Source organism: Myotis davidii, unplaced genomic scaffold (assembly GCF_000327345.1).
Source record: "Myotis davidii unplaced genomic scaffold, ASM32734v1 scaffold281, whole genome shotgun sequence".
Taxonomy (NCBI): domain Eukaryota; kingdom Metazoa; phylum Chordata; class Mammalia; order Chiroptera; family Vespertilionidae; genus Myotis; species Myotis davidii.
The window spans coordinates 6,423,074-6,443,853 of NW_006293784.1; the positions used below are offsets into that span (position 1 = coordinate 6,423,074).

The 20,780-nt window shown below is 37.7% G+C and overlaps 1 protein-coding gene across 8 annotated transcripts in view; it reads right to left on the bottom strand.

Annotated features, from left to right (window-relative positions):
• KTN1 (kinectin 1) overlaps positions 1-20,780 on the bottom strand; it is a 99,407-nt gene that overhangs the window by 48,647 nt on the left and 29,980 nt on the right. For all 8 annotated transcript variants that reach the window (XM_015566496.1, XM_006767682.2, XM_015566498.1 and 5 more), the window contains 8 exons: positions 13,325-13,491; positions 12,830-12,898; positions 11,061-11,098; positions 10,332-10,422; positions 9,442-9,510; positions 8,891-8,928; positions 8,659-8,740; positions 7,833-7,901 (listed from right to left, as the gene is read on the bottom strand). In XM_015566496.1, coding sequence (XP_015421982.1) covers positions 7,833-7,901; positions 8,659-8,740; positions 8,891-8,928; positions 9,442-9,510; positions 10,332-10,422; positions 11,061-11,098; positions 12,830-12,898; positions 13,325-13,491 — 623 coding nt within the window. The remainder of the gene's footprint in view (positions 1-7,832; positions 7,902-8,658; positions 8,741-8,890; positions 8,929-9,441; positions 9,511-10,331; positions 10,423-11,060; positions 11,099-12,829; positions 12,899-13,324; positions 13,492-20,780) is intronic.

Consider the following 20,780-nt stretch of genomic DNA (forward strand, 5'->3'; position numbering starts at 1 on the left):
TTCAAAACTCCTATGTACAACTCAAGAATTTTTTAACATGTAGATGGTTATATAACTACCCCCCAGACCAATATATAGAACTAGTTATAAATTACAGAAGCAACATATGAACATATCCTCCTTGTAAATCATTAAAACATGACATTTTGTCCTGGCTAGTGTGGCTCAGTTGGCTGAATATCAACCCATGCACCAAAAGGTCATGGCTTCGATTCCTGGTCAAGGCACATACCCCGGTTGCAGGTTCAGTCCCAAGTTGAGGTGCTTGCAGGAGGCAACCAATTGATGTTTTCTTTCACATTAATGTTTCTCTCTCTCCACCCCCACCCCTCCGTCCCTTTCTCTCTCAAATCAATTTTAAAATATATATTTAAAAAAACAAAACATGACAATGTTTCGGGTTCAATCCCTGGTGAGGACACATATGAAAAGCAACAGGTCAATTGCTCATTCAATATTGCACAAAACTGACACAACTTAGCATCTATCCAACATTTTTACCTTATACATGACTGGTCTAGTCTAATCCAATTTTTTTCCTCCCTGCATGATTTTCAAAACTACATCTTATATAATAATGAATTAGTCTGCAATAAAGTACAACTGACCCCTGACACTGGCCTCCCTCCTGTCATCCCCCCATACATACAGAAGTCCTCATGGTCATAATTTATTGTGTATCCAGAAGCAGAGTTTCCCCTCAGTATCCCCAGGCCTTCAGGCAGCTAGATACCCTGACAAAACAGGTTTAGGGTCTTTTTCCTTGAACACTATTTTCCACCCATCCCTACCTGCTCTCTCCTAATTTCTCTAAGTTTCTTAATTTTTCCCCAATGTTATTACAACCATTTTCACAAACACTATTAATTTTTCCAATTTCCATTGCCAAATCCTAAGATTCTGCTTCTTACATATTTCTAAAATTAACCCCCTTTTCTTCTATCCCCTAGATTAGGCTCTCAGCTTTCCTCTTCTCAACTATCTCATCACCCTAATTCTTCTCCCTGCTTCTAATCCATAAGGATTATTTTGTGAGAAGTACAGAAAGAACTTCCAAATGGGAAAAATTCTTCCTACCATCAGAAAGGAGGTAAGAGTTGTCAAACATATATTAAATCCTGTATAATAAAAGCCTAATATGCAAATTGACCAAAAGGCAGAACAAGCCATCAGCAGGGGGTGGGGCCGACAAGCAGGGTGGTGCCAGGCCAGCCAAGGTAGGTGCCAGAGGGCAGAGGGAAGGGACAGCAATCAGGGGGCAGAGGGAAGGGATGGCAGCGACTGGCAGTGGTGGAGAGGCGATTGGAGGGAGGGGTAGACTGCTCTCCGGCTGGCACTGTCCCCAGATTGGCCCACAGGGTCGCCTCCCGTAGAAGGAAGCCAGATTGTGGCATCCCCCAAGGCCTCCTGGTCTGCAAGAGAGCACAGGCCGGGCTGAGGGATTCCCCCCAACCCCCACCCCCGAGTGCATGAATTTTCATGCACTGGGTCTCTAATCAGATTTATAAACTATGAAAAATAAATCATGCAGTAAGTTTACATCTTTTGTCAAGATGATTTTTGCCCATCTTAAGTCTCACATAAAGACTTAACACAAAATTTGTAACTATGCATGGTAATTGATTTTAACCACACTTACAGTGGTAATCTTTTCATAATTTACACAGATATCAAATCATTATGTTATATATAATGTGTCAATTAAAGCTACATTTTAAAATGAAAGAAAGAAAAAAGAGAGGGCGGGAGAGAGGAAGGAAGGAAGGGAGGAAGGACGGACGCATGCATGTGCCGGTGTGGCTGTTGGTTGGAGTGTCATCCCCATGCACTGACCAAAGGTTTTCAGGTTCAATCCCTGGTCGGGGCACATATGGAAGGCAACATATCAATGTTTCTCTCTCCCTGTCCCTTCCTCCCTCTAGACTCAATGAAAAACATATCCTTGGTGAAGACTGGGAAAAAGACAATACTATTAAGTCCAAGCTATCTTCACCTTAACCATTCAGTTGTATTTTACTTTTAGTCCTACACACTTCTCCCCTATGTAAATTCAAACACCTTACTGTCACCACAGTGATCTAAAATGCTTATTTATTCTTACAGCACCCTTCAATGGCATACCTATATGCTAAATCAAGTTCCTGATCCTTACACAGCATACAAAGTTCTTCATTATTAGGCCCTACTGACTCTCTACTCCTTACACCTCATAATTTGTAGTTCTCTAATAAGCTCTAAATATACCAATTTTACCATATACTGTCATGACATTTAATACTGTATCCACTAGACCTGGAATGGTCCTCTTAGCCGTTCGGCAAATTCATGGCCCTTTTTCAAAATCACATTTAGCTGTCCCCTATTCTCTGCACATTTCACCCTCACCCTCCTTCAAATAGAATTCATTATCTCTTTCTCCTAATCTGTTCAAGAATTTTATTCATCACATTTTTCTGTGTTATGTATCTATCTTCACACTAAACCTGTCTTAAAGACAGGAATCAATTCTCATCCATCTCTGTAGCCTCAGCATATAGCATAGTTTCTAGCATGTACTCAATTAGGAAATATTTAATAAAGTGAATTCCTTTAAGGAGATCACAGTTTAACAAGTACTCTTGGTCAAGTGCTCATTCACTATTCAAGTGTACAAACTGACCCAATTAGCATCTATCCAACATTTTTACTTTATACATTATTGATCAAATCTAATCTAATCCAATTTTTCCCTCCCTACCTAATTTTCAAAACTATATCTTATATAATAATGATTTAGTCTGCAGTAAAATACAACTAGGTAGCAGGACAAGGAGTAAAAATTGCCTATTCCCATAGTTTTTACTTAATAATCTTGACCACTGAATCTTAAAAATCTACTAGAATAAAATAAAAAGTCGTGCTGCTCCTTTGCTAAAAAGTCAATATGCACAAAAAAAAAAAAGGACACGTAAGAACCCTCATCCCCAGAAAATTTTACTTTATTCTGAATAAACGAGATTTTGTGACTGATTTGCATCATCTATAAATGGAGCTTTCACTTCTTTAGTGTATAAACAGGTTCCCTTACCTGGTGTTTGTTGTCTTTCTGCTTTCTACACCTTAAGAAACAACAACCTGGCACCATTGTTGGTTTCTGTTTCAGTAAGGTCAATCTTTTCCTCCAGGATAAAACTCCATGGGGCAAAAGGACTACATTTTGTTAAATAACTGAACTGTTCCTCTCTCAACTGTCACTTGGAATTCTGACTGCTAGGTAGAGGAAGGGGTTAAAGAAAGGTAAAAATGAAAAAACATTATGCTAATCTTTATCTCTTCATTTATTAGCAATAACAAGGAAATGACCAGAAAAAAAGTCAAAGAGGTGGTTCTTTGGTCTGCCAAGACGAGATAAGTCAGAACTACAACCAAAAACATAACACCAATCATATGCTTTCTACAATATTTTAAAATGAAAAAGAGAGTTTTCAGAAGAGAAAAATTCTAAGGATTATCAAAAAGCAAATCTTAAGTTAGTACTATGAGTTTCCACTCTTATCAAATAATTCTTTTAAATAAATTTTTAAAATGTGATTATGAAATTTTGTTCTAAGGACTACTTCTAAAAAACTTCACACAACTATTATTCGTTTAAAAATTTCATTTCATGCTGAAAGATATTTTAACAATACCTAAATGCACACAGAAAGTTCACAGTAAAGGCTGACAAAATAAGGTAGAAATAAGAGGATTTTAAAAAATATATTTTTTAATACTTATTAACTTTCACATGTGATAGTTTATATAAGATATTAAAATAGCAGTTTTAGGGCATCATATTACCTTTAAGAAAAAGAAAACTTAAAGGCTAGTGGTTTCACTCTTGCCTAATGATAGAGAATTACCATTTTTAGTACAGAACAAGAGTCAAAAGAGTTTTAAAAATTCAGGTTTTCTTTTAAACCTAAATACGATTTACCAGCATCTTTAATACTGGAACTCTAGGACAGATTGATAAGTTTCTAGGCATTTGCTTTAATCTCCCATAAAGTTAATTTAGAAAGTTTAAAACTACGTACTGAAATAGGTGTTCCAGAATCTCTGATAATCAACTCACAAAAACTACATTCTACTTTTCTGGGTAAGAATAAACACAATCAAAAACCATCTATAAGCCCTGACTGCATGGCTAAGTTAGTTGGAGCATTGTCCTGTACTCCAAAAAGTTTCAGGTTCAATTCCTTGTCAGGGAACATACCTAGGTATGTGTTTAATCCCCAGTCAGGGTGCATACGGGAGGCAATCAACTGATGTTTCTCTCTCTGCCCACCTCCCCTACACGCACACGACCCCTTTCTCTCTCTACAGTTAAAAAATGTTCTGGGGTGAGGATAAAAAATTATCTATCTGCCGTAGCCTGTTTGGCTCAGTGGATAGAGCGTCAGCCTGCGGACTGAAGGGTCCAGGTTCGATTCCAGTCAAGGGCAAGTACCTTGGTTGCGGGCACATCCCCGCAGGATGTGCAGGGGGGGTGTGCAGGAGGCAGCTGATCAATGTTTCTCTCTCATCGATGTTTCTAACTCTCTATCCCTCCCCCTTCCCCTCTAAAAAATCAATAAAATACATTTTATAAAAAAAATTAAAAATTATCTATCTATCTATCTATCATTTAATCTAATCCAGGTCATTGACGTTGCATCTCACAACCGATATTTTATGTAGCACTAAAAATTAAAAATGCTGCCAACTAAATCTGTAACCAGAGACTGTAAGATACAACCAGACTTCAAAGGTGGATGATAAATTAAGAGGTACAAAAAAAACCTTACAATTGATGAAATATCATATCTCATAAGCTATACCTCAACAACATGAAATAAGAATAAGATTTAAGATAAGATTTAAATGTCACTTTAGGATTAGAGGCATGAAATCATATTCCTGCACTAAATATTATCTGTTCAGAATTTTCTTCTCTATTAACTTTAATTTGGAGGGGTAAAGAATATACAAAGTAATAAAGATTAAGCAAAGCACTTACTAGGTGTACCAGTTAATAATGTGGATATTTTTCAGTAGATGGAGTTACACATATGTTGATATATATGCGATTTGATATGTATGCTATTTTGTTGTATTGACAGCAAGTGTCAAAACTTCATATGTCAAATTTGCTGAAGGTGTTAACATCATAGATATTTTTACGCTTAAAAATGTCCAATTTCGTGCCAAAAAAAAGAGCATTTGCACGAAGTTTTAGTTCATTACTTTATTTTGAAGGAAAGTGCTACTGAATACTTCAGGAAGCTTATGGTGAACATGCTCCATCTCAAGATACTTGTGAATGCTGGTTTAAACGCTTTGAAAGTGACAATTTCAATGTGAAAGACAAAGAACGTCAAGGTCAACTGAAAAAGTTTGAAGACCAACAATTACAAGCATTATTGGATGAAGATGGTGTGTCAAACTCAAAAACAACTTGCAGAAAGATTAAACTTTACTCAGCAAATAATTTCCGATCATGTACAAGCAATGGAAAAGATTTTAACCCCTTCCCCGGCAGAAACGTGTATACTCGTTGTTGCTTCAACAGCATGAACGAAAGTCTCTTTTGCATCAAATTGTGACTGGCGATGAAAAGTGAATTTATTTTGAGAATCCCAAACGCACAAAATCATGGTTGATCCAGGTCAACCATCAACATCAACTGCAAGGCCAAATCGCTTCGAAAGAAGACAATGCTCTGCGTTTGGTGGGATCAGAAAGGTGTGGTGTATTATGAGCTGGTAACACCAAGTGAAACTGTTGGTACTGATCACTATCGACAACCAATAATCTATTTGAACCACGCTTTGATCGTGAAACGACCAGAATGTGCCAGAAGACACGGCAAAGTAATTTTGCTTCATGATGATGCACCATCACATACTTCAAAACCAGTTAAAGACACGTTAAAAGATCTTGCCTGGGAAGTATTAACCCACCCGCTGTATTCACCAGACCTTGTTCCTTCAGATTACCACTTGTTCCAATCAATGGCACATGTGCTTTCTGAACAGCACTTCAAAACATATGAAGAAGTGGAAAACTGGGTCTCTGAATGGTTTGCCTCAAAACAAGTTCTATTGGGACGGTATCCACAAATTACCTGAAATATGGGGAAAATGTGTAATGGACAGTACTTTGAATAAAGCACTTTTGATGTTTCTTTTGAAATTATCATGTTTTCTTTGATTACAAAATTTGAATTATTAACCAATACACCTCGTAACTAGTATCATACTGAAGGGAGGAGAAAAATAAGTGGATTATCCTGTTAAGATATTAGCAAAATACTTCCAAAATACTTCCACAGTACTTGGCACAGCTACTTACACCAATTCAATACCTGCATAAATGTGGATTATAAAATAAAATAAAAAGTAGGCACCTGCTGAAAGAAGTGCTATCGGTTGCAATAACTTACATTTCAGCTTCCAATAAGTGTGTTCTAAAAATTTAACTGTATTAGAAACACATGTCAAGCTTCTATTTTAATGTGTCATCTAATATCAAGAGTTTTTAGAATATTTTTTAACACTGAAATTTGAAAAGTTGTGTAGGAGAAGAGTATGAAGGCAACCCTCAGGAACAGACATAAAATGGATGTTGCCTGGGGCTCTAATTTATGGAGCTACTAGAGGCACAGTGCACAGATTCATGCACGAGGTGGGGTCCCTCGGCCTGGCCTGTGGACATCCCTGAGGGGTCCCAGATTGCGAGAAGGTGCAGGTCAGGCCAAGGGACCCCCCAGTGCATGATCGAAGCCAGGGAGGGACCACAAGAGGGCTCCGGGGTGTGTCCAGCCCGTCTCGCCCAGTCTTGATTGGCAGAACCCCAGCAGCAAGCTAATCTACCAGTTGGAGTATCTGCCCCCTGTTGGTCAGTGCATGTCACAGCAACTGGTCGAATGAACAGTCGGATACTTAGCATATTAGGCTTTTATTATATAGGATGCTTATTCGGGCTGCTAGAGTTTTGATGGCTTGCTATAAATATAGAATATGATGGCAGAATGGGGTGGAAATGAGATGGAAAAAATAAATATCTAAGGGAAAGATATGGAGGTTTAAAATAACTACTATATGCAAAGCACTAGGCTATACACTATTCATAAACTTACCCATTTAAATCTACCAAGTTTATGATGTAAATAAAATGTGAAAGACTTGGGATGAGAGGCCTCAGAAAGGTTAAGCAATTTGATCAACAACACTGCTTTAAATGCTGGTATTAGGTTTCGAGCCCATACTCTTTTTCTCTCCCTCCCTCTCTCTTTTTTTTAATTTATTTCAGAGAAGAAGAAAGGAAATGAGAGATAGAAACATCAATGATGAGAATCATTGATCAGCTGGCTCCTGCACAAGCCAGCAACATGGGCATGTGCCCTGACTGGGAATCAAACCATGACCTCCTGGTTCATAGGTCAACACTTAACCACTGAGCCACACTGGCTGAGCCAAACCCATTCTCCTTTAGGGAGCCATGCTGCCTTAGAGTATGTGAAGCTCCAAGTCTGAGGGCTTTTATCCTAAGAGCCAAATGCATCAAAGTAACTTAAAACGTTTTTATGCATCCTATTACATTTTTCTTTCCTTTGGGGGCGGGGGGGGGATGCTTACAAGCATGTTAGCATTAACTTCCTTTCAGGAAGTAAAGTTATATTTTCCTTAGTTTGTATATTTGATAAGCACAAGAACAATAAAAATACAATCAATACTTTTCCAAGTAAATGAATTGGTTACTATTTAAGAAGAAGCAGATCTTGTTATATACTAGATATGTCTACCTTGTAACTAACTCATGAAAAGCCTTACCTGTTCAAAAACAAGGGTCTGTAGCTTCTGAACTTCTAATTGTAATGCTTTGTTTTGGTCACTTAAAATCTGGAAGAAAGAATCTCAATTTACTGTTTTATTAAGAAAAGGTAACAATGCAATAATTTGAGTAAGTTTTTAAAAAAATATCAAACCCATATTATTGCTTTAAGTACTAATAAAGTGGCAGGTGAATTATACACTAATGTACATAAGAATACAAATCTCACATGGCTCCAGTTTCCAGTTTTAATGAATACATTCCAGAGTACAGGAATACAGTACTAGTATAAAGTACATGTACAATGATTTCTAAAACAAACTCTACCGAGCCCCCTATTTCAGTCATGTAGTTTATCCCAAAACAGTGTTAACACTGTGCTTTGAACTGCTTTCATGTGTATTTCAAAGAGTTGAACAGTTGGTGCCAATGGAATCTAGGAAACCCTGCTTTCATAAGTGAGTACTAGTAAATAAAAGCCCCCAAGAAGCAAAACATACTACACAGAGATTTACAGCACTCAAGCTGTTTGGCCAGACCAAAAACTAGCAGTGCATCAACAACATAGGCAGATAGAACCATCACAAACTACCAACTGAAAACTATAGAGAAAAGGCAGGAGCAAAACAAATTTCAAGTCTGTTACAAGAAGAAGTAAGATAATCTAGGCAAGGAGAATCTGATAAAATTCATTGCTTGTATAAGTCCCCAAATAAACTCTGGAAACACTGTTTCAGAGTCATTACACATAAAAGTAGTATTTCTAGATTCACTTCAACTGAAAATTATTACAAGGTTGTTCAAAAAACAAGCTTAATCACACACCTTGAATTCTTCCATTTTGTTTGAAATTTCACGCTGTAGCTGTTCTTCAAGCAGTCTTATTTTATCATCCTTAACACGAATACTGTGAGAAAAAAATCAATTAAAACATGTAATATATTCAGAAAGTATACATAAATTATGTGCACAAGTATCAGTTATAAGCAGCTATATTTCCTGTAATTATACTTGGACATAAATGTATGAATGACTCCATGTACAATACATTAATTACCTTTTATGCATTTTCTCCAGTTCATGTGCAGCAGCAGCCTGTGTTTAGAATGAGATGAGAATTATGTCATTTCTCAGGCAGTACTCTATTTATTCTTTTACTTATTTTTACATATTAAAAAGTTATATTTTTATATATTTGAAGTAAAATTAAAGCAATATCAATACATTATGCTCTCCAATATTTGTACTTCTTACTGATCAACTTTTATCCTAATAAAAAGATACGTCCGTTTTTAATTAAATGGTAGAAAGCTAGAACAAACCAGCACATTAAGCGTGTTTTAACTGTTCCTCTGATATATCAAAAGTGGTCAATTCTTTGGATCGAACATTAATTTCAACATGAAAATAATTAATATCTAGATGGGTTGTGAGAGGCATTGTAAAATAGAAGAGGCTTTCAACAACATACCATGCAGCCATACCCAAGTAACCATTATATTTATTTGCTATCTACATGAGTAAAATTAGAGCTTGCAATACCAATAAAAATAAGTATAGACAAACTGAAATTCTGAGGTAAATGCTTAAAAAGCAATCAAGAGCTACCTGTTCATTTGCCAAGGCCTGTAATTTTTGTACTTCAGCTTTTAATAAAAAATTCATATTCTGTATATCCTAGAACAAAAAGGAAAAATAGAATTAGAAATACTTAATATAATTGTCTTTGAAGCTTGCAAAACACTCTTCTACTTAAGCAAAGGTCTCAAAGCAAGTCTCAAATTATAATTTCTTAAATGAGAAAGAAAAACCATCAATTCCTGATGTTTAACATATTTCCAAATTATTGTCAATTATATCATGTGAGAAAAAAACCTTTAAACTTTTCCTCTTAGAGGGGTAAAAAGGATTTTGTAGTTTAGAAAAGAGACACTTTTCAGATGAATTCGAGTATTTTCTTTTTTTTAAAAATATATTTTTATTGATTTCAGAGAGGAAGGGAGAGAGAAAGAGAGAGAAAAATGAAAAGATGAGAGAAAATCATTGGTCAGCTGCCTCCTGCACATTCCCTACAAGGGATCAAGCCTGCAACCCAGGCATGTGCCCTTGACCAGAATCAAACCTGGGACCCTTCAGTCCACAGGTCGATGCTCTATCCAATGAGCCAAACTGACTAGGGCTAGAGCAGTGGTTGGCAAACTCATTAGTCAACAGAGCCAAATATCAACAGTACAACAATTGAAATTTCTTTTGAGAGGCAAAGTTTTTAAACTTAAACTATATAGGTAGGTACATTGTTATTAACTTAATTAGGGTACTCCTAAGGCTTAGGAAGAGCCACACTCAAGGGGCCAAAGAGCCGCATGTGGCTCGCAAGCTACAGTTTGCCGACCACGGGGCTAGAGTATTTTCTTCTTCATAAACACATATACTGATTACAAGATCAGGGTAATTCAATGACTGTAAAATACTGCAGCCATTTATAATAATTACTGTACCTTAAGTTCCTCCTCTTTACTTGTTAAATGATCATGTTCATTTGCTAAAGAATCTTCAGTCTGTTTTATCTGTTTATCCTTTTCTGCAATCCTTTAACGGGAAATACATTTGCACATTCAATAAATATTCAGAAGTCAAACCACAAATCAAAGCAGTTTCTCACATAAACTGTACCTTCCATTTCTGTAGTCCTCCTTTCAGTTTAGGAATAGCTGTCATATGCATTACTACAGCTCCTTAAAATACCTACCCCTATTTTAAAACTTGAGGTGAAATAAGTAACTTTTTAAAGCTCACAACCCTGGCAATGTCAAAACATGAGTTTAGGGCTTCTGAACTGAATTACACAATACACAAAAACACAGAACTTTGTTTTGGCCACCACCGTATAGTTAGATACAGAATACCTGCAACTACTTATTAGACACAAAAACTAACTTCCTCTGATCTCAAATCATAATTATCTCTCCCACATAACTGCTCAAGCCCAAATGAAAAAAATTCCCCAGTTCTTTTTATGATGAAGACAAAACACAGAACATTTAACTTTTCAGGAGCCAAATCATTGAGAGGGACGGGGGCAGGCGAGAGGATGAGAGTTGCTCCAAATTTAGTTGCATTTTCTGAACAAGTTAGAATATAAATTGAATCATAAGTACTGAATCTAGCAGGTAATCAGTTAATGGTGACTAAGCAATTGTAAGAGAAATGTAGACAGGAAGGCTTACACTTTATGTAATTCTTCTGCTAGAACTGAAGCAGAGGTCTAAGAAAGAAAAACAGTGTCAACATAAAAGCATTTAGGACAAAGTTTAAAAGTTTTACAATAATCATTAAAAATCAAAAGAAATTAAAGTATATAAAATTATTAAGGCATCAGCTGGCCCATAGCAAGGATTCATTAAATACTAGCTATTATTTTTAAGGCAAATTTGATCACCAACATTCAACAAAGAAACAAAACATCGGGAAAATAGGATGAAGTCCATTTTTCATCCCTGTACTTCTTTTCCTTAGTAACTATTTCCAATAATGAAATGATAACAGTTCATGATTAAGGTAAGAATTACTTTTTGGTAATGCCTATGCTGATCTTTACTTTTTTATTTATTTATTTTTTAATATATTTTTATTGATTTTTTACAGAGAGGAAGGGAGAGGGATAGAGAGTTAGAAACATCGATGAGAGAGAAACATCAATCAGGTGCCTCCTGCACACCTCCCACTGGGGATGTGCCCACAACCAAGATACATGCCCTTGACCAGAATTGAACCTGGGACCTTTCAGTCCCCAGGTTGATGCTCTATCCACTGAGCCAAAACGATTAGGGCTGATCTTTACTTTTTAAAAGGAATTTATAGCATCCTCTAAGTATTTAATTCCTGATAAATTTCTAGAGATCTCTTTCAGCTAGTAACTTGGATTTTAATCCAATTTGAATTGATAATTTATATATACATACACATCCATAAACACACAAGCATCCTTCTCTATATTAAATAATTCTTCCTAATTAATTTTAGACTACAGTTTCTACGAAGAAAGCAAATAGGGGGTGAGGGTGGGGGGAAATGTTTGCTATCTCAAAGTTTTAGGACTTTAAATTTGCCTGAAACTTTAAAAACAAGTTTTTAATGTTAAAACTACTTTTTATATAGAAAGATGATTTCTATTCCAAGCTACTCCTTTTTCTACAATTTTTAGAATTTTAAAGTTGTAGAATTAAAATTCACAATATGTATATAATGGAAACAAGTTAAGTACTAGAAGTTTTTTCCTTTTTGTCACTGTTGTATTACTTATATTCCAAAGACTATATCTACCTATCTACCATAATAAAAAGATATGTTCTTTTTTAAATTAAATGGTAGAAGGCTAAACCAAATCAGCACATTAAGAATATTTTAACTGTTCCTCTGATATCTCAAAAATAATTCTTTGGATCGAACATTAATTTCAACAAGAAATAGTTAATACCTAGATGGGTTACATTAAAATGCTGCAAAAGAAAAACAGGTCTTGTAATACCACTTGCAAAACTTTGGAAGGTTTCTCTACTCACTAAACTGAAATATAAATCTTAAAATGACCCTTTTGCATGTATAATCTGAGAGTTATGATCAGCATACTGCTACCACCTGAGGGAATATAAAATTTTCCTCTACGGCTAGTCAATAGTAGAGAACTCTTCTAATAGACAAATTACTATTCTTGACACCATTTGGCCAATTCTTCCTGTTTTGTGACAGAACTGTGGACATTTTTTCTTCCTGTGGCAAAAACTCTATAACCCACCTCTCAACTAGCTGAATTTGAATTTCTTATTGTTTCTTATTATGATTATCAGAGAGTTTAGCACTCAGGATCATCAATACTGATTCAATGACTAGACTCCCATGGACTAATCCAGTGCTCAGCATTCAGCAGGCACTCAGGAGATTAGTTACAAAGCTAGGAAGCTATTAGTAATGATAAACAATAAGAAAGCACCATTACCTGGGCTGCTATCTGGGAGTGGAACTGTTGAATTTGAGCTTTCAAAGCCTCATTCTGCTCCAAAATATCCTTTCATAAATAGTAACCAAAAAGAAGAAAGGGAAAAGTGTGTTGTTACTAAATATATCAATGCATAAGAACAAAATGAGTTACGGGTACATGTGTTTATCTTTAGAAAGGCATTCTTTGATTCCAAAAGATGTCATTTTACAACAATAATGATTAGGCGTTCTTCTAAGAAAGTTAATTTACAAGGTAGAAATTAAGAATATGTTGTGTTGTTCCTAATCTAATACAAAAAGCCTAAGACTGTGGGTGAGGACATCTTTAAGTATATATTCAAAAACCCCACACTGTGACAAATGCTCAAAGATTAAGTTTTAATTATTCATCACCACTCCAGAATTAGGACAAGGCAGACTATCCTCCCTCTTCTATTCAGATACAACCAATTCCTGCCCACATTTATTTTTTAAAAGAGAGAAAATTAGATACCTGAACTTGCATTTGTAGAGACTCTTCTTTATTCACCCTTTTTTGCTCCAATTCCATTAACTGCATTAGTCTTTGCTCCAATTGCTGTTTTGATACCAAGGTATCTGTAAGCTTACTATGCAGACTCTGTACTTCATTTTCTTTGGCCACAAATTTACTCTGTAAATCTGTAACAAAGCATTGTATTTTACAAAGGTCTCTTCCTTTCCTGGTTACTGATACTCATCTTTAGTGTAGACATGATCTCCTCTGGAAAACCCTCCTTGAATGTCTCCTCTGCTCCCTCCTTCCCGCCTGCATATGAACAGCCTATGTGCTTACTTTTAATCACAGTACCTGCCACACCTTACTAATTCATCTTTCACCCAGCTTTTTGAAATCAGAGATTACCTTTTCTGAATCAGAGCTGTGACCAATGCTTGGCACACAGCACGTACATATTCAATAAATGTGTTAACTGAACAGTACGTGATGTTTAAAACTGTTATATCATTTCTTTTTTTTTATTGATTTTTTTAATACATTTTATTGATTTTTTACAGAGAGGAAGGGAGAGAGATAGAGAGTTAGAAACATCGATGAGAAACATCGATCAGCTGCCTCCTGCACATCTCCCACTGGGGATGTGCCCGCAACCCAGGTACATGCCCTTGACCGGAATCGAACCTGGGACCTTTCAGTCTGCAGGCCGACGCTCTATCCACTGAGCCAAACCGGTTTCGGCTATTGATTTTTTTTTAGAGAGAGAGAAACATCACCAGGGAAGCAAAACATCGATCAGCTTCCTCCTGCGTGCCCTCTACTGGGGATTGAGCCCACAACCCTGGCATGTACCCAGACCTGACCCAGAATTGAACTGGCAACCTTTCTGTGCATGAGACGACGCCCAACTGAGCCACACTGGCCAGGGCTATACCATTTCTTGATTTCCAATGACCTCTTAGTAAGTACTTTAGTAAGTTATTTAGTGAATTTCTTGTAAATTCCCTATACTCTCCTACCTGGAAAGCAGAGAAAGATGCTGAAAGCTGACAAATGTCCTGGTGTAAGATGAAGTAAAAATTCTCTGTTTGCTTCTCTTCTAATAACCCCAGCACAGAAGAGAGAGAGAGAGAGAGAGAGAGAGAGAGAGAGAGAGAGAGAGAGAGAAGAAAGAAACTATCCTTGATGCAATCATAAGTAAATGTAACTCCAAATCACAAGAAATTAAGACAAAATGAATGGTGAGATGATCACTAACTTGGAGGAAAGGGAAAGGATTCTAAAAACCTAGAAAGGTTCAGGAAATCATAATAGCAGGCATTATGAGAGCTGCTTCCTGGCCCCATAACACAATCAAGTCCAAAACAGGGAGAATAGAGATGGAAATAGAGGGAAGAAGAAGGAATGTGTATATGTGTGCATTAGATATGTTTTAAGAAAGGTTAGATGTTTCTTCCATAAGAAGATACTAATATCAGAATGGAACACAATTCATAAAAGAGCTCCTGAAAATTAAAAACATAATTATAATGTCCAGGTTTAGAACTCAGAAGAGCATACTTCTTATCAGCAACAGTAGAAGTTAAATCTGTGGGGAAATTATTTCCAACCCAGAACTCTACATCTAGTCAAACTATAAAACAAGCATGAAAGTAGAAAGAATAAAAACATTTTCAGATATACAAACATATGCATTTCAAGGCTTATTCTTGTGAAGCTACTAAAACATTTGCTATTAAATAAGAGAGGAAAGCAAGAAAGATGGCAGTGACACAAGATCCAAAAAACAGGATAAAGAGACAAAACTAAGTTTCAGGAAGATAGCTATGGAGCAAACCTAGAAAGTAAGGTACTCAAACAGGAAGACTGAGTACTCCAGACAGATGGTTCCAAGAAAAACTAATAGGGTCTCCACTATCTAACATGTTGAGAGGCTAGGGGAGGGGAAAATGTTAAATGGAGTTTAACCACAGGAAAAAATTTAAATGGTAAAACAAAATCAAGCAACTTAAAAACATAAAGCAATAATTAGCTCCAGAAAATTAAAACACTGTTCAAGAAAAGAATTGCAGTTTTAATATTTTTCTTGGCTCAGCACTGAGTACAGAGTCATAATGATGCAAACAATGAATATTGACATGACCAAAAAGTATACATAACATTATCAGGAGGATGAGGGAAAGGTGAGAGAAGTGGTATGAGAGTATTAAGCACTCATTTTCTGTGACAGAAAGTTAACTACAGCCTATCAAGAGACAGCAGTGTAAATATAAATAATATGCTTAATTAGAGATATGATACAACTGCAACCAAAGAATAAAATAGCTAGGAATAAAATTAACAAAGGATGTGAAGGACCTATATACTGAAAACTACAAAGCATTATTAAAGAGATTGAAACACACACAATGAAATGGAAAGATATTCCCTGATCATGGATTAGAACAATCAACATAGTGAAAATGGCTATAGTATTACCCAAAACAATATATAGATTTAATCAATCCTCATCAAAATCCCAATGTCACTCTGGCCGGTGTGGTCAGTGGTTAGACCAGCCGTGGGCAAACTACAACCCACGGGCCGAATCCAGCCCGGTTGAAATGTATAAAAATAAAAAAAAAAAAAAAAAAAAAGTCCGTACCCTGCAGGGGTGGGCAAACTTTTTGACTTGAGGGCCACAATGGGTGCTTAAACTGGACCGGAGGACCGGAACAAAAGCATGGAGGGAGGGTTTGTGTGAACTAATATAAATTCAAAGTAAACATCATTACATAAAAGGGTATGGTCTTTTTTTGTTTTAGTTTTATTCATTTCAAACACCCACGGGCCGTAGTTTGCCCACACCTGGGTTAGAGTGTCGGACCCACACACCAAAAGACTGCAGGTTTGATTCCCAGTCAAGGGTTCCCCTCCCCACTCCCAGTAGGGGCAGGTATGGGAAGGAACCAGTGGATTTGTCTCTCACATTCATGTTTCTTTCTCTCTCTCTCTCCCTCTCTCTCTCCCCCCCCCCAGTCTCTCTCTGAAAAAGTAATAAAAAAAAATCCTCAAGTGAGTATTAACAATAAGTAAATAAATCGCAATGGCGTGTTTTTTTTTTAAGAAATAGAACAAAAAAATACCACAAGATTTGTACAGAAGTACTAAAGTTCCAGAATAGCCAAAGCAATCCTGAGAAAAAGAAAGTAGCTGGAGGTATCACAGTATCTGACTTCACATTATTCTACAGGACTACAATAATCAATACAGCATGGTACTGGCAGAAGAACAGACACACCGACCAATGGAATAGAATTGAGAGCCCAGAAATAAAACCACAGGTATATGGGCAAATAATGTTCAACAAAGGAGCCAAAAACACACAATGGAGAAAATAAAGCCTCGTCAATAAATGGTGCTGGGAAAATGGAAAGACACAGGCAAAGGGTGAAATTAGGTTAATTTATCCCCAAAATGGATCAAAAACCTAAATATAAGATCTGAAACAATAAATTACATAGGTAGCAAATTATGGACCTTGGTCATAGAGAACATTTTATGAATTTGACCCCAAAGGCAAGGGAAGTAAAGGCAAAAATAAATAAATGGGACTATAACAAACTAAAAAGCTTCTGCACAGCAAAAGAAACTATGAAAAAAAAAAAAGAGGCAACCAACCAACTGGGAAATCTTTTTTTGCAAGCAACAGCTCAGACAAGGGATTAATATCCAAAATATATAAAGCACTCATACAGCCCAGCCGGTGTGGTTCAGTGGTTGAGTATTAGCCCATGAACCAAAAGTTCATTGATTCAATTCCTGGTCAGGGCACATGCCTAGGTAGTAGCTTAATTCCCAGAAGGGGCGCTGCAGGAGACAGCCAATCAATGATTCTTTCTCATCATTGATAATGATAGAGGGAATTATAATGTGATAGAGCACCTGAATTAATCTGAAAAGTAATCATATTATTTTAAATTTTAAAACACATATACTTATGTGAATAGGGGGTTATGTTTCTTATATGTGAATAGGGGATTAAGTTTTTCTTAAAGTTTACTTTTTTCAAGGCCTGTGCGAAGTGATTGAGGAGGTGACTTGGCTATGAATCCAGCAAGTAGAACCGATAAGTAGGGTCAAACCAACCCACCAGGACTCAAAACATCATCTCATCACCTGATAACTAAAGACAATAGCTGATGTCTGCGGACCTCCAGGGCTGCACGTATCTGTATTGCATTCCCAGCCTCATCCTAGCCCATGCTCCTTTATAATCCTGTCCCCCGCACCTTGCTGTAAGACAGGAATTGAATGCATGTAGGCATGCTGTCTTCTTGGTTGGCTAGCCTTCTCAATAAACGCCTTATATGATTCAACCCTGCCTTCGTTATTGGACACAGCGACGGGCAGCCGGAGTCCACCCAAGAGTTTCCCAGTAACAGTATTTTTCTCTCTCTCTCTCTCTCCCTCTCCCTTCTCTCTGAAATCAATTTTAAAAAATTTTTTTAATAAGCAGAGGACCTGAACAGACACCGCTCCCAAAAAGACATACAAACAACTATCAGGTATATGAAAAGATGTTCAACTTCACTAGCTATTAGGGAAATGCAAATCAAAACTACAATGAGATACCACCTGTTAGAAAGGCTATTTATCAACAAGACTAGAGGCCCGGTGCATGAATTCATGCACTTATTGGACACAGCGACGGGCAGCCGGAGTCCACCCAAGAGTTTCCCAGTAACAGTATTTTTCTCTCTCTCTCTCTCTCCCTCTCCCTTCTCTCTGAAATCAATTTTAAAAAATTTTTTTAATAAGCAGAGGACCTGAACAGACACCGCTCCCAAAAAGACATACAAACAACTATCAGGTATATGAAAAGATGTTCAACTTCACTAGCTATTAGGGAAATGCAAATCAAAACTACAATGAGATACCACCTGTTAGAAAGGCTATTTATCAACAAGACTAGAGGCCCGGTGCATGAATTCATGCACAGGTGAGGTCTGGCCGGCCCACCACGATGGGGGCCGATTAGGCCAGGCCAACGGGGGGAGGGGCTATGGGAGGTTGGGGAGGGCCGATCAGGGCCCTGATCAGGCCGGTTGGCCACCACAGTGCACATCATAGCAACCATTCTGGTTGCTTGGCTTTTATATATACAGATAGGTAATAACAAGTGTTGAAGAGGTTGTAAAGAAAAAGGAACCCCCACCACTGCTGGTGGGACAATAAATTGGTTCAACCACTATGGAACACAGTATGGGGGTTCCTCAAAAAACTCTTCTGAGTATCAACCCCAACAACTCAAAAACATTTATTCACAAAGATTTATGTATCCCTATGTTCACTGCAGCATTATTTACAGTGGCCAAGACATGAGACAACCCAAGTGTCCTTTGATAGAGAAGTAGACAAAGAAGATATGGCCCATACTAAGGAATACTACTTAGCCGTAAGAAAAGATGAAATACTGGCATTTGCGACATGGAATGACCTGGAGAATATTATGCTAAGCAAAATGAGTTAGTCAGAAAAAGCTAAGAACCATATGATTTCACTCATATATAGGACATAAAACTGAAACTCAGAGACACAGACAACAGGTGGTTTACAGCGGAAAGGGGGTGAGGGGTAATAAGGGGTAAAGGGGACCAAATGTATGGTGATGGAAGATGATTTGACTTTGGGTGGTGGGCACACATTGTAATATACATATCATCTTATCATAGTAATGTACATTTAAAACCGATACGGCCCTATTAACTAATGTCACCCCAATAAATTTAATTTTTAAAAAAAGCAGTTACTTCCCATTAAAAGATCACTTATATTAACATTAAAAAAGTTATGATATAAAACACTAAAAGCAAAAGTAACTGCTTCGGATCAGAGTACAATTTTATTATTTATAGTTACACTAGTGGCCCAGTGCACAAAATTCATGCACGAAGGGGGGTTCCCTCAGCCCAGCCTGCACTCTCTCCAATCGGGGACCCCTTGGGGGATGTCCGACTGCTGCTTTAGGCCCAATTTCTGTGGACCACTGGCTCCTAACCAATCACCTGCCTGCCAGTCTGATCGCCCCTAACTGCCCTCCCCTGCTGGCCTGATTGCCCCTAACTGCCCTCCCCTGTTGGCCAGATCACCCCTAACTGCCTCTGCCTCAGCCCCTGCCACTGTGGCTTTATCCGGAAGGACGTCTGGATGGATGTCCAGTCTAATTAGCATATTACCCTTTTATTAGTATAGACTAGAGGCCCAGTGCACAAAATTGGTGCGCGGGGGGGGTGGGGGGCCCTGAGCCCAACCTGCACTCTCTCCAATCCAGGAGCCCTCAGGGGATGTCCTACTGACGGCTTAAGCCTGCTCTCCGTCGTTTTCGGCTGTTTGTGTTGCCTGCTTGGCCGCTCCCGGGTCGCCACGGCAACGGCCAAGCAGGCCTTGCTCTCAGCAGCCCACCCCCCCTAGAACTGGAGGACTCTAGTGGGGCTAAGGACTGGACGTCGCCATCTTTGTGCCAGAGTGATAATTTGCATATCACTCTTTTATTAGCTAGGATAGTTTATAGTTATATATAGTTTTGATCTTGTTTGGTCTTTTCAATATATTTTTATTGATTTCAGACAGGAAGGCAGAGGGATACAAACATCAATGATGAGAGAGAATCACTGATCTGCTGACTCCTGCATGCCCTCAAGCCATAAACTGGGCATGCGCCCTCACCAGGAATCAAAAGGTGACTTCCTGGTTCATAGGTCAACACTCAACCACTGAGCCATGCCAGCTGGGTAGTTATATAAATTTATAGTTACAATTCTTTTGGCAAGATTCACATGTGCTTTGTTGATTAAATTAAAATATTAACTTTAAGAATAAGCTAATGTATCTTAACATAAATATAAAGTTTACATATAAAGAAATAGGGCTTTAATATCTTGGGTATATTTATATATTGAACCAAAGGGAAATACTTGGGGAGAAAGAAAAAAATCACAAGAAACCAAAGGTGTAAAGATCCAAATTATAAAATTATATTTTATTAGCTCATTGCCTCTTTCATAGGAGAAAATGAGTAGTGGAGACATAAGTAACACACCAACTTCATTATCTCCCATATCTAATCTAACAATAGACAAACATGGTAATTGACCATACCTTCACAACACTTCCCATTGGCTAATCAGGGCGATATGCAAATTAACTGCCAACTAAGATGGCAGTTAACCACCAACAAAGATGGCAGCTAATTTGCACACTGCAGGCAGGGTAGGACAACGCAAGCCACCATCCAGGCCCCTGTGTGCGACCAGGAGCGGGCAGGGGCTGAGGCAAAGGCAAGTGGTGCCGATCGCCTCACCCGAGCCCTCGCCCGCCCACCGGAGACACGCGGGGCCCACTCCGAGAGAGAGAGAGAGAGAGAGAGAGAGAGAGAGAGAGAGAGAGAGAGAGATTTAGAGAGAGAGAGAGAGAGAGAAGCGGAATTTGGCAT